Source organism: Somniosus microcephalus, chromosome 11 (genome assembly GCF_052327205.1).
Source record: "Somniosus microcephalus isolate GS21.2 chromosome 11, FLI_Smic_1.0, whole genome shotgun sequence".
NCBI lineage: Eukaryota > Metazoa > Chordata > Chondrichthyes > Squaliformes > Somniosidae > Somniosus > Somniosus microcephalus.
Window position 1 is genome coordinate 131337574 of NC_140997.1, and position 15361 is coordinate 131352934.

General features: G+C 45.4%; 1 protein-coding gene across 5 annotated transcripts in view; it reads left to right on the plus strand.

Annotated features, from left to right (window-relative positions):
- The window catches only part of dock3 (dedicator of cytokinesis 3), a 1512713-nt gene that overhangs the window by 535086 nt on the left and 962266 nt on the right, over positions 1-15361 (plus strand). For 4 of the 5 annotated variants that reach the window (XM_086001262.1, XM_086001257.1, XM_086001258.1 and 1 more), the window contains one exon: positions 10867-11015. In XM_086001262.1, the coding sequence (XP_085857388.1) occupies positions 10867-11015 (149 nt within the window). Of the gene's footprint in view, positions 1-8775; positions 10729-10866; positions 11016-15361 lie in introns of those variants that run through there. The other variant, XM_086001259.1, reaches the window with a different exon arrangement.

The window sequence follows — 15361 nt, forward strand, 5'->3', positions numbered from 1 at the left end:
CCAAGAATTCCTTAGAATGATGCACCAATCTCATGAAGCTACAACACAGGGCTATTTGCATGCTAAACACTAAAAGCAACAAGCTACAGACACAGCTAAGCAATCCCACAACTAATATGGATCAGAGCAAAGCTCTGTAGCTCTACCACATCCATTCACGAATAGTGACAATCAGGCAACTAACAGGAGGATGAGGCTTCATGAATATCCCACTCCTCAACTATAGTGGAGTCTAGCACATGAGTGCAGGAGACGAGGCTCAAGTTTATAAGCTTCTGCAACCAAAATTCCAAGTGGACAGTCCCATTCAGCCTCCCCTTGAGCTCTCTATCATCATAGATGCCAGAGTCAATAGTCATTACGGAGACACAGTTGCAGAGTGACCAAGGTTGGGAACTAAATATACCAGGAGACTTGACTTTTAGAAGAGATAGGCAAAATGGAAAAGGAGCGGTGGTAGCCCTGATGATAAAAAGGATGGGATAAAGACAGTAGAGAGAAAGGATCAAAGCTTGGAAAAACAAGATGTAGAATCACTTTGGGTGGAGCTAAGAAACAACAAAGGGCAGAAAGCACTGGTGGGAGTAGTTTATAAGCCCCCTAACTGTAGTTGTAGTGTCGGGCACAGTATAAATCAGGAAATTAGAGGTGCATGTAACAAGGGTTATACAGTAATCGTGGACTTCAATTTTCATATAGATTAGGCAAACCAAATTTGCAGCAATAGTGCAGAGGACAAGTTCATGGAATGCATTCAAGATAATTTTCTAGAAAGGTATGTTAAGGAACCAACTAAGGAACACGCTATTTTAGATCTAGTATTGTGCATTGAGACAGGATTAATTAATAACCTTGTAGTAAAGGAGCCTCTTGGGTGCAGTGATCATAATATGATAGAATTTTCTACTGAATATGAGAGTGATTTAGTTAAGTACAAACTAGGGTCTTAAATCTGAACAAAGCAAACTATGTACGTATGAGAGGCGAGTTAGCTAAGGTAGGTTGGGAAACTAGATTAAAAGATATGATGGTAGATAAGCAATGGCAAACATTTAAAGAAATAATTCATAACGAATATACATTCCCTTAAGGAATAAAAACTGCATGGGAAAAATAGTCCAACCGTGGCTAACAAGAGAAGTTAAAGATAGTATTAGATTAAAGGAAGAGGCTGATAATGTTTCCAAAAAGAGTAGCAAGCCTGAGGATTTTAGAATTCAGCAAAGGAGGACAAAGAAATTGACAGAGAGAGAAAATAGAATATGAGAGTAAACGAGCAAGAGACATAAAAACAGATTGTAAAAGCTTCTATTGGTATGTAAAAAGGAAGAGGTAACAAAAGTAAACATGGGTCCCTTACAGGCAGAGACTGGAGAAATTATAATGGGGAATAAGGAAATGGCAGAGACATTAAACAAATACAATGGGCAGGATTTTCATTGGGCCGTGGAGGCGGGATTGGAGGCATGTGGGGGGTTAAAATCTCGAAATCGGGGTGCACAAACCCATCCCGCCCCCAACCCGCCTCCATGCCAGCTTCAAAGGAGGCGGATACCCGACCTGTGCTGGGACCCGCCTCCCCGAGGCGGGAAGGGGATTAGTGCCAATTAACTGCCTGTTAACAGGTAGTTAACAGGCAGTTTTTAGCCTAATCCCTATTTTTTTGCTGAAGTGTGGGATTCCCGACGGCTCCAAACCACGCCAAGTTAGCGAGGCGGACCGTCAGGCTGAAGGGCTTGGAGATTTTGAGATGTCCAGTGTTCAGGTGAGTGATGGGTGCATGAGTTCAGAGGTAAGTGTGTTTGGTGCGTGTAAAGTGTTTAAAGAAGATTTACTTACATTTACTTACCTTTACAGCCTTCCTTCCTTCAGATCTCGGGAGTCCCTCATCTCACCGGCACAGAAAGCAGAATGGCCGCGAGCTGTCAAAAGTTGCAGCATTCAGCTTTCTGTTCTGGAGAGATCTCTAAATCAGCCTGAGAGGAAGGAATTAATTTAGAGTACAGATTGTCAGTGTTTGACAGCTTCAAACAGCCGTCAAACGCTGATATTTCATCTGTCAAAAGCTTTTGACAGATGAAATGTCAATCTGTGATGTCACCTGTTGCTGGGTGGCCCTTAATTGGCCTGCTGAGCCCGCTGGGCAGGCTCAACAAGGTCAATCAAGTGAAAATCGCGTGGGTTGGCCACAATTCGATGGAGGCAGGACTACAACCCCAAAAGTTGTAGTCCCGCCTCCTACGCACCTCCTCAATCAAAATTCAGCCCTATGTATCTGTCTTCACGGTAGAAGACACAGAAAACATTCTGGAAATAGTGGGGAACCAAGGGTCTAGCGAGAATGAGGAACTTAAAAGAAATTAGTATTAATAAAGCAATAGTAATGGAGAAATTAATGGGGCTAAAAGCCAATAAATCCCCTGGACCTGATGGCCTACATCCTAGTGTTTTAAAAGAGGTGGCTGCAGAGATGGTGGATGCATTGGTTTTGATTTTCCAGAATTCCCTAGATTCTAGAACAGTCCCCGCAGATTGGAAGGTAGCAAATGTAACGCTGCTATTCAAGAAAGGAGGGAGAGAGAAAACAGGGAACTATAGACCAATTAGCCTGACATCAGTAGTAAGGAAAATGCTGGAATCTATTATTAGGGACGTGGTAATAGGACACTTAGAAAATCATAATATGAAAGGGAAATCATGTATGACAAATCTGTTAGTTTTTTGAGATGTAACGAGCAGGGTGGATGTAGTGTATTTACATTTTCAGAAAGCATTTGATAAGTTGCCACACAAGAGGTTATTGCACAAAATTAGGGCTCACGGGATTGGGGGTAATATACTTGCATGGATTGAAGATTGGTTAACGGAACAAATGCAGAGAGTAGGAATAAACGGGTCATTTTTGTGTTAGCAGGCTGTAACTAGTGGGGTACTGCAAGGCTCAGTGCTTGGGCCTCAGCTATTTACAATCTATATCAATGACTTAGATGAGGACACCGAATGTAATGTATCCAAGTTTGCCGCTGATACAAAGCTAGGTGGAAAGTAAGTTGTGAGGCGGCTGCAAAGGGATATAGAAAGGTTAAGTGAGTGGGCAAGAACATGGCAGATGGAATATAATGTGGAGAAGTGTGAAGTTATCCACTTTGATAGGAAAAATAGAAAAGTAGAATATTTTTTAAATGGTGAGAGATTGGGAAATGTTGGTATTCAGAGGGATCTAGTTGTCCTTATATAGGAGATAGGAGCAGGAGTAGGCCCCTCGAGCCCGCTCCGCCATTTAATGAGATCATGGCTGATCATCCAAATTCAGTGCCCAGTCCCTGCTTTTTCCCCATATCCCTTGATCCCTTTAGCCTCAAGAAATATATCCAACTCCTTCTTGAATATATTTAATGAATTGGCCTCAACTGCCTTCTGTGGTAGAGAATTCCATAGGTTCACCACTCTCTGGGTGAAGAAATTCCTCCTCACCTCAGTCCTAAATGGCTTACCCCTTATCCTTAGACTGTGACCCCTGGTTCAGGACTCCCCTGCCATCGGGAACATCCTTCCTGCATCTAGTCTGTCTAGTCCTGTTAGAATTTTATAAGTTTCAATGAGATCCCCTCTCATTCTTCTAAAGTCTAACGAATATAAGCCTAATCGACCCAATCTCTCCTCATACATCATTCCTGCCATCCCAGGTATCAGTCTGGTGAATCTTCGCTGCACTCTCTCCATGGCAAGAACATCCTTCCTCAGATAAGGTGACCAAAACTGCACACAATACTCAAGGTGTGGTCTCACCAAGGCCCTGTACAACTGCAGCAAGACATCCTTGTTCCTGTACTCGAATCCTCTCGCTACGAAGGCCAACATACCATTTGCCTTCTTAACCACCTGCTGCACCTGCATGCTTACCTTCAGCAACTGGTGCACAAGTACACCCACGTCTCGTTGCACTTCCCCTTCTCCCAATCTATTGCCGTTCAGATAATAATCTGTCTTCCTGTTTTTGCCACCGAAGTGGATAACCTCGCATTTATCCACATTGGGCAGATGCATGGCAAGTGCAGTATAATCACCCAACCTGTCCAAATCATACTGGAGATTCTCTGCATCCTCCTCACAGCACACATGCCCACCCAGCTTTGTGTGATCTGCAAACTTGGAGATATTACATCTAGTTCCCTCGTCTAGATCATTTATATATATTGTGAATAGCTGGGGTCCTAGCACCGATCCCTGTGGTACCCCACTAGTCACTGCCTGCCACTCGGAAAAAGACCCGTTTATTCCAACTCTTTGCTTCCTGTCTGCCAACCAGTTCTTTATCCAAGACAGTACCTTACCCCCAATCCCATGTACTTTAACTTTACATGCTAATCTCTTAGGCGGGACCTTATCGAAAGCCTTCTGAAAGTCCAAATACACCACATCCACTGGTTCTCCCTTATCTATTCTACCAGTTACATCCTCAAAAAATTCCAGTAGATTCGTCAAGCACGATTAACCTTTTGTGAATCCATGTTGACTTTGTCTGATCCTGTCACTATTTTCCAAGTGCTCTGCTATTACATCTTTTATAATGGACTCTAGCATTTTCCCCACTACCGATGGCAGGCTTACCGGTCTATAATTACCCGTTTTCTCTCTACCACCCTTTTTAAATAGTGGGGTTACATTAGCTACCCTCCAATCCATGGGAACTGTTCCAGAGTCTATCGAATTTTGGAAGATGACCAGCAATGCATCTACTATTTCTAGGGCCACTTCCTTAAGTACCCTAGGATGTAGATTATCAGGCCCTGGGGATTTATCGGCCTTCAATCCCGTCAATTTCCCTAACACCTTTTCCCTACAAATACTGATTTCATTCAGTTCCTCCCTCTCATTAGACCCTATGTTCCCCGACATTTCTGGGAGGTTATTTGTGTCCTCCTTTGTGAAGACAGAACCAAAGTATGTATTTAATTGGTCTGCCATTTCTTTGTTCCCCATTATAAATTCCCCTGATTCTGACTGCAAGGGACCTACGCTTGACTTCACCAATCTTTTTCTCTTCACATATCTATAGAAGCTTTTACAATCAGTTTTTATGTTCCTTGTAAACTTACTCTCATAATCTATTTTCCCCCTCTTAATTAATCCCCCTGTCCTCCTTTGCTGAATCCTAAACTGCTCCCAATCCTCAGGTTTGCTGCTTTTTCTGGCCAAATTATATGTCCTCTCCTTGAATCTTATGCTATCCCTAATTTCCCTTGTTAGCCACAGTTGAGTCACCTTTTTTGTTTTATTTTTATGCCAAACAGGGATGAACAAATTCTGTAGTTCATCCATGCGATCTTTAAATGTTTGCCATTGTCTATCCACCGTCAACCCTTTAAGTAACATTCCCCAATCCATCCTAGCCAACTCGTGCCTCATACCATCGTAGTTTCCTTTATTTAACTTCAGGACCCTAGTCTCTGAGTCAACTACTTCACTCTCCACCTTAATGAAGAATTCTATCATATTATGATCGCTCCTCCCCAAGGGGCCTTGCAGAACAAGATTGCTAATTAATCCTTTCTCATTACATAATACCCAGTCTAAGATGGCCTGATCGCTAGTTGGTTCATCGACATATTGGTCCAGGAAACCATCCCGTATACACTCTAGGAATTCCTCCTCCACAGTATTGCTACGAATTTGGTTAGCCCAATCTATATGTAGATTGAAGTCACCCATGATAACTGCTGTGCCCTTATTGCACGCGTCTCTAATTTCCCGTTTAATGCCATCCCCAACCTCAGCATTACTGTTTGGGGGTCTGTATACAACTCCCACTCATGTTTTCTGCCCCTTGGTATTTCTCAGCTCTACCCATACAGATTCCACATCATCAGAGCTAATATCCTTCCTTACTATTGTGTTAATCTCATCTTTAACCAGCAATGCTACCCCACCTCCTTTTCCTTTTTTCCTGTCCTTCCTGAATATTGAATACCCCTGGATGTTGAATTCCCAGTCTTGGTCACCCTGGAGCCATGTCTCCGTAATCCCAATTATATCATATCCGTTTACATCTATTTGCGCAGCTAATTCATCCACCTTATTACGAATGCTCCTCGCATTAAGACACAAAGCCTTCAGGCTTGATTTTTTAACACTCTTAGTCCTTTTAGAATTCTTATTTACTGTGGCCTTGTTTGATTTACACCCTTGATTTCTCTGCCTTCCATTTTTGCTTTTCTCCTTCCTGTCTTTTGTTTCTATCCTTGCCTCCCTTTCCTCTGTCTCCTTGCACAGGCTCCCAACCCCCTGCCATTTTAGTTTAAACCGTCCCCAACAGCACTTGCAAACACTTCCCCTAGGACATCGGTTCCAGTCCCGCCCAGGTGCAAACCGTCCAGTTTGTACTGGTTCCAATATCCCAGGAATTTGAATCCCTCCCCCTTGCACCATTCCTCTAGTCACGTATTCATCTGAAATATCCTTCTATTTCTACTCTGACTAGCAAGTGGCACTGGTAGCAATCCTGAGATTACTATCTTTGAGGTCCTATTACATGAATCACTGAAAGTTAACATGCAGGTACAGCAGGCAATTAGGAAAGCAAATGTTATGTCAGCCTTTATTACAAAAGGATTGGAATATAGAGTAAAGAAGTCTTACTACAATTATATAGGGCCTTGGTGAGACCACGCCTGGTAATGTGAACAGTTTTGGTCTCCTTACCTAAGGAAGGATATACTTGCCTTAGAGGGAGTGCAACAAACGTTCACCAAACTGATCCCTGGGATGGGTGGGTTTATCCCATGAGGAAAGATTGAGGAGGCTAGGCCTAAATTCCCTAGAATTTAGAAGAATGAGAGGTGATCTCATTGAAACATATAAAATTCTTAAGGGGCTTGACAGTGTAGATGTTGGAAGGATGTTTTCTCTGGCTGGGTAATCTAGAACCGGGGTCACAGTTTCTGAATAAGGGGTCGGCCATTTAGGACTGAGATGAGAAATTTCTTGACTTAAAGGATTGTGAATCTTTGGAATTCTCTATTCCTGAGGGCTGTGGATGCTCAGTCGTTGAATATATTCAAGACAGAGATTGATAGATTTTTGCATATTAAGGGATATGGGAATACTGCGGGAAAGTGGAGTTGAGGTAGAAGATCAGCCATGATCTTATTGAATGGTGGAGTAAGCTCGTAGGGCCAAATGGCCTACTTTTGCTCCTATTTCTTATGTTCTGGAGTCCATCAAGTTACATTACGATGCAAATGAGTGCACTAAACACAGCAGAAGCTATGGGCCCTGACAACATCCCAGCTATAGTGCTGGAGACCTGCAAAACAGAACTAGCTGTACCTCTAGCCAAGCTGTTCCAGTGCAGTATGTAGATGACATATACCAGAGAAAGTGCTAAATTGCCCAGATATGCCCTATCCATAAAAAACAGAACAAATCTGACCTGGCCAATTATCGCCCTATTTACCTCATTCCAATCATCATTGAAGTGATGGAACGAGTTTTCAATAGTGCCTACTCACCAATAACCTGCTAGTAGATTCTTAATTTTGTTCTGCCAGAACCATTTGGCTCCAGACTTTGTCACAACCTTGATCCAGGTATGGAATCCAGCTGTATGCCACAGGGAAGGTGAGAGTAACTGCACTTGACATCAAGGTAGCTGTCAACCGTGTGTGGCACCAAGGAGCCCAACAGATCTGAGCTCAGTGGGGTTCAAGGGTAAACCTTCCATTGGCTGGAGTCATACCGACGTAAAGGAAGATGGTTGTGGTTGTTGGAGGCTATCATTATAGCCCCAGGATATCACTGCAGGAGCTCTTCATGCCAGGTTTATCAATGACCTTTCCTCCATCATAACTTCAGGAGTGGAGCTGTTCACTGACAATTCTACAGCTGCATTCACAACTCCCCTAATAAGCAACCAGTACCAGCCTATAGCAGGATCTGGAAAATATCCAGACTTGGAATGTCAAGTGGCTGGTCACATTCATTCCACACACCAAACAGTGATCATGTCCAACAAGAAGAGGCCCAACCACCTCTCCCTGACTTTCAATAGCACCACCATCTCCAAGTCCCCACCATCAACATCCTGGGGATCACCATTGATCAGAAGCTTAACTGGACCAGCCTTATCAATAATGTGTCTACAAGAGCAGCTCAAGGGCTGGGTGTTCTGCGAAAAGTGGCTCTTCTTCTGACCCTTCTAAGCCTTCTACCAGTCACCATCCACAAGACACAAATAAGGTCTTGATCAGTGCAACCACAACAATAGTCGAAGCTTGGCACCATTCAGGAGGAGCAGTCCACTGTGGCTGCAGTGTGTACTATTTGACAAATTGTCATGGTTATTTCAAAACCCCTCCCACCCTTGTGACCTCTACGATCAAGAAGGAGAAGAACAGCAAGATCATGACAACACCATAATTTCCAAATTCCCCTCAAAGTCTTGCATTGTCCTGACTTGGACATAAATCGCTGCTCCTTCATCATCGCTGGGTCAAAGTTCTGGAACTCCCTAATAACATCAGGGGAGCCCCATCAGTACAAGAAATGTAGACAGTCAAAAACAAGGCCTCCCGCCATCACCTTCTCAGGGTAACTAGAAATGGGCAATAAATGCAGCCTTGCCAGTGTCACTCAGATCCCAAGGACAATTTTTTTTAAAAGAGGGAAAAACATTTAAAGTTGTTAGAAGTGCTATCATTTGAATTTTAATACAGTAGTTGACATTGTTACCTGGTTGGATGTAGTAAACTGTGTTTGCACTGAAATGCACAACAGATTGCAGTGAGGGGTGACACAAATTTGGGTGCTCAAAACTGCACAAACTGTGGCCTAACCAGTGTTTTGTATAAATTCATCATTCTGTCTTCACTTTTGCATTGTATGCCCCTATTTATAAAGACTTTATCAACTGCATTCACACTTTCAGGGAAATATGTATACCTCTCTTTATCAACACAATTAAGTTGACTATAATATGTATACTTTTTCCTTGTTTTTGCTGCCAAACTTTATTACCTCACACTTCTCCACATTAAATTGCATCTGTCAGCTGCCTGCCCATTCCATTGACCTGTCTGTCTTCCTAAAGTCTTTAATATTCTGTCTCGCTATTTGCAAAGCCTCCTACTTTTATCTTGTTAGCAAATTGTTTTCCCTATACACAAGTATAAATATCCTATATTATCAGAACAAATTTGGACCCAGCACTGATTTCAGGGTTCACAAATTCTAACCCTGCTCCAGCCCGAACAACATCCATTTATCTAAGTTCTGCATTTCCTGCCCATCAACCAACTTTCTATCTATGCTGCTACATTTCCTCTTTAACCATACAACTCAATTGTTCAAATAAGCTTCTTGAGACACTGTATTGAACACCTTCTGAAAATCCATTTACACTACATCTTCTGCATTCCAATCAGTTATCTATCCAGCCAGTCATTGCTTCAAAAAATTCCATTTGCCAAACATAGCCTGACTTTAACAAACCCATACTGGTTGTCCTTGATCAATGCATGCATTTCTAAATGCTCATGAATTGTACCTCACATTATGGGTTCTAATTTACCAGATTTATCCTCCTCTCCCTTCTTGAAGAGGTATTACATCATCTACACTCTAATCACATGACACAATTTGCATATTTGAGAAGTATTGAAAAATTATGGCCAGAGTCTCTACTGTCTCCTCCCTGGCTTCTCTCAACAGCAGAACATCTATTTTAAGGGGCAGAGAATAGCAGAGTTTCTATTTAAAGGAACCAGAGAGCCTCTATTTTAATAAGTGCTTTCAGAATCCACTTAATCAGTAGACTGAGTCAAAGAAAGGCGTCCTACTTCAAAACTGGCTAATAAAACTTCCACTACTCTCACAGTAAGCAGCATAAGCGCAACTGGCAGGTTCTGTAGAGTGTTCACATTAAACCTGGCAGTAAGTTGTAGAGTTCTGTGCTGTACAAAACTCTCATAAGCATATCAGACCAGTCACTATCTTCCGTGTTGTGTATCCAAGCTGATATGCTTTAAATGTTTGTTGACAACACTGTAGGTGATTAAATTTGGAAGGACTTATTATTATTGATTGTAGTGGGCATGTGTACTTTTCCTGTTTGTTTGACTTTGTCCCTGATGTGCCAACAGAGTTTACATTATTTCAGCTCATACTGTACTAGAAAGATGAGTTCTGATTCCAGAATCATCAGTGATTTGGTGATACATTTAACAATAAAAATCTGATCCATGTCTTACTAACTGCAACATGTCCATTTGTAGAATTTTATGCATCCTTGGGGACTGTATACTGCAGTTGGTTAACTCACTGTCCTTTTTGTTTCTAGTACCTGGGTTCAAATCCAACCTAGACTGACGATACGAAACAGTTCTTTCTAATTATAAAGGTCCTAGTTCAAATGAGTCTCAACACAAATATGACCACATAAAGCTGTCTGAAATTCATCAAATTTGCACTATTCTTCAAACATGTCACAAGCATGACTAGCATGGGGAATGGTAAAATTCACACCAATGCGAAAGGGAACGTTCTTCAGAGTTTCTGATGGAAGCTGTCATGGCAGAATAGAGAGACATTTATTGTGTGTTACTGCATTACCACTGATATTGGGAGTACTTGATGCTAACACTTTGATCTTTACGAACACAAAAATACACTGCTCTGCTCTGTGGGTAAAAGAAGCACATGTTGAATTCTTCCCCTCACTCCATTACTGTGGTGAGTATGATGGAAATTTAGTTGGCTTTTGGACTGGAGATGTAGTGCCAAGTGTGCAGGAATGAAGTTAAGCAGATAATTTGTTAGCAAGATTGTAAAACTTTTATTTAAATGGCTTCCATCTTTTTCTTTCTGCAGAAACACAAGGTGGATTTATTTTACAAACTGCGCCATGTAATGAACGAACTGATTGATTTGCGGAGACAGCTTCTATCTGGTCACCTGACCCAAGACCAAATCCGTGATGTCAAGCGACACATCACAGTTCGCCTGGACTGGGGCAATGAGTAAGTTAATCTAGTGAATTTGGTTTATAATGAATATTTTATGTAATACTGACTGTTTACATCATTGTCCATCTTCTCCTTGGGTAAAATGTCTTTCCAGTGCTCAATACACGCAGGGCATGGGTGTGCTAAGCCATCCTCCAAAAGCCAAAATTGTAATCTTAAAAAATGGATTTATTCACTTTCATCTCAGCTACAAGACAGTAGTTAAATATTTAAATGGTAGCAAATTGTGGACCTGCTGAGACACAAGTAATTTATCTGAGCTTAGAAAATATTTTAATATTGTGATTCAGACAATAACTGATTTTCTATGCCTAACTTTTTTTTCCCCCTGGACCAGTTCTTCCCCTTCTCCTCATAGCCTTTGAATTTAAACAGAATTATTTTTAGGTTACATATTTTATCTGGTAGTTTTATGTGTCACAAAAGCAATTACCATGAGCAATTCTTTTGTATGCATTGGCAGGGAGTTGCCTCTCGTGGCAGTAGTGCATTTACTGCTGATAAATGGGCTCATAATTAGCTACAATCTATTTGCACTATTTTGTGATGCTCTACAGTTGCTAATTTATTGGATACATTGACAGCTATACAGTGAATGCTGCACAGTTTGACGTTAATTTTTGTAGCTGTGCAGTGAGCACCTGAATGGGAGAAGTAATTGCATCACATTTTTCTTCCATTGCTCTTTATTTAATTTCCTACAGATACTGTCAGAGGCATGACCACATATAAAGAGTTGGGGGACAACAGGCTATTTTAGCATTTGGACAAAGAGGAAGGCAGGACATAAATCATGCCAAAAAAATTTGGTGGAGACCCATTCTCTCATTAACCTGTGCATACAACGGGTAAAGAAGCCCAACAAGTATGAGTGCCAGAAGTCCCTAAAAGTGACTTTGCATCTGTAATCCACACGATTATCTTCTTGCCATATGACACCTCCACTGACAATCACCCCCACCCCTCAGTTTTTCTTCTTGCCATCAAACTGGAGTTTGTTCTGCTGCAGAAGAATTATTTTCTCCAGTTTATGGCCCTAAATATTTGCTGGCTAAGCTTTTAAATCTCCCAAATGTTCGATCCAAGCTATAGATTTTACATCAAGTGTAGGACGTCCTATCCTGCACCAGTGGCCATTGCTTGTTGTCTTATCATCAAACTTTTTGGCCTAGAAATTCAGTATAGCCACTTTTGGGGCGGTAAAGTCGGGCGGCCGCTAAAGTTTGCGCCCGCCGGAAAGTGGAGGCCACTTCGCCGATATTCAGTAGCTTTGGCCAAGGAGTTTGCTCGAGCGCTAAAACTGGCGATGCACGGCTATCTTTAGGTGCTAAGCCGGCGGTGCAGACTGATACCGCCGAGGCCGGGCGCAGCGCAGGTGCGGTCATGTCTTGATTGACAGCAGACACCCTGGCGCCGGCCAGCTCTTAAAGGGGGAAGGGTCGACTTGGTCTGCTGCCACGCCCTGGATACTGCAGCCCTCCAGCTAGGCCTAAACACTGCTGCTGGAGAGAAATAGCGCCAGGAAGGATGCAGAGGGCCCGTGAGCGAGCGCAGCGCTTCTCTGCCCATGATTTAAAGGTGCTGGTTAGGGCTTTGGAGAGGAGACGCCATATCTTGTTCCCGGACAGTGGCAAGAAGCCTGCCACCAGGGTGTACAGGAGAGCCTGGAGGGATATCGCCCAGAGGGTCACAGCCACCTGCGATGTCCCCAGGACTGGTGTCCAATGCCGGGAAAAGTTTAACGACCTCACTCGGATTGTCAGGGTGAGTACCCTTTCCAGTGTCCTCCTCATCCTTGCATGTGCACCTCAAATTATGGGCAAAGGGACCTCAAAGCCCTAATGGCCAGCCCTCATCCAGCAGCTATGGCACTGGCATGAACATCAATTGCACTTTCTGCACTTTACACACTGGCCAAGCTATTCGACCATGGGAGGCAGTGCACACAACAACAGGGCACCACACTGTACTTAGAGGCCGTCCTTTCTCTTGCAGGCCAAGCTGGCCCAGAATCTGAGGAGCCGGACTGTCACCGGGGGAGGCCGTCCCCAGTTCCAGCAGCTCAGTGACCTGGAGGAGCGCGTGGGTCGACTCATGGGTGGCCGGCTGATTGGCCCCGTTGCATGTGGAGATGCCGACCCTGTGCTGGGCCCCAATGGTAAGGACATGACCTTTTGGACCTCTCTCGTTCCCCTTGCGCTTCAGATCTACATCCTTTGCCACTGTCCGACCAATGCGCTGAATGCCACCACTCATGCCTCCCTCGCTGACGCCCTGTCCTCACTCTAAAGCTACTCTTGTGCCTTCCTGCTTTCAGCTGGTGAGGAGGAGGTCCCTGAAGCTGCCAGTGACAGTCCCTCGGAAGAGGAGGACGAGGAGGAGCAAGGGGAAGGCGGCCCATCGGGGGAACCCTCATCCGCGCCAGGGGATGGCAATGGAGGGGACACGTCTTCCCTGGAGGAGAGGCAGGGGGAAGTGTTGCAGGGGGGTGTAGCTCCTGTGCCCAGTGGCGTCCAGCCACGCGGGAAGGGTCAGGCAGCTCGGCGGCCTTCTCCCCAGAGGGAGAGTCCGGCCTCCAGTCCGGAGACGGTCCTCGCCCAGGAGGTGCGCCTCCTCGATCAAATGCCCGCGGACTCGGATCGCCGGCACACTGACTTCATGGGGGTTGTGGCACGGTTGCCTGAGGCCATCAAGTCCCTGGCTCATAGTGTGTCCGATTTCGGGGCCTCACAGGCCAGGGGTTTCGAACAACTCGGGGCAGCACAGGCCAGGGGTCTCGAACAATTCGGGGCAGCACAGGACGCGAGTCGGGCCGAATTGAGGGCAGCACAGGACGCGAGTCGGGCCGAATTCAGGGCAGCACAGGACGCGAGTCGGGACGACTTCAGGGCAGCACAGGCAGCGAGTGGCCAGTTGATCAGTGGTGCCGTGCAGTCACTGGCTGGTCTGATGCGGGCACAGACCAGGGCAGTACGGGCACTCACTGCTGCCACACTCGCTGTGTCAGGCAGGCATCGCCAGGGCACCCGCCGCGCTGCAGCAGCACAGCGGTCTGGCCTTCAGCAGATTGCTGCGCTTGCTGCAGTGCCAGCCCGGCCGAGTGCCAGTGTCTCAGGCGAGCAGCGAGCGCCTGGCATCAGCCAGCTTGCCCCCATTGCTGCAGCCGCCACTGCCACTCCCCCAGCGAAGCTGCCACGAGCTGCTGGAGAGACTGATGCTGGCTGCAGCAGTCAGCAGCCGGCCCCTCGAGGGCCAGAGCTCGTCTAGGCCGACCCCCAAGGGCATCTGCCGTCACGCAATGTGCCCCTCAGGAGCCTTCCCCCAGCCTTGCAGCACCCACAGGGCCCAGGTTGAGGCGGAGCAGCAGGTCGGCCAGGGGCCGGAAAAGGCTGGACAAGGACTCGCCCTCTCGGCACACAAAGTAGAGTGTGTTGCCAAATGTTTTTTTTATATGGGGGTGGTTGTGTTGTCTATGGGGGGGGTTGTTTTGGTAAGGCCGAGGATGAAGGCCATTTGGATGGAAAAGTTTTGTTATTCCTCCCCAGGTTGTGGGAGTGAGTCATGTGTTTGACTGTTTTTTGGGGGTGTTGTCTGTTTTTGGGTTTCATGTGGGAAGGGCCCTGAGTTTGTTCAATAAAGCTTTTTCTTTATTCAGCTTGTCCATGTTTGATGTTTGAAGTGGTTGTTGCGTTAACCGGCTGAGGGCTTGCGGAGCGGCTGCATTCATGTCCCTTCATTGCCACAAGCCATTCCCTGACAGGGGGCCTAGAAGTGTCGTTCAATAAGCCGCCGACGGACGGCCCTTGGACCTTGTGGCTCCCTCCTGGGCTGGTACTCCTCCTCCTCCTCCTCCTCCTCCTCCTCATGGTCCTCCTGCTCGTCCTCCTGAGGTGGTGGTCCAATGTGAGGTGGCAGTGCCTGAGTCCTGCGGATAGCCAGGTTGTGCAGCATGCAGCAAACGACGACGAACTGGGAGACTCTATCCGGCGAATACTGCAGAGATCCGCCGGAGCGATCCAGGCAGCGGAAACGTTGCTTGAGGACGCCAATCATTTGCTCTATGATGTTCCTTGTGGCTTGATGGCTTTCGTTGTATGCCTCCTCAGCAGGGGTCCTGGGCACGCAGAGCGGGGTCATGAGCCATGTACACAAAGGATAGCCTTTGTCCCCGATAAGCCATCCTCTTGGGGGAGGCTGTGCCTGGAACATGTCAGCCACAGTAGTCTGGCGCAGGATAAATGCATCGTGGCTGCTGTCTGGAAAGCGGGCATTGACAGCTAGGATGCACTGCCTGTTGTCACACACCAGCTGTACATTGAGGGAATGGTAGCCCTTCCGGT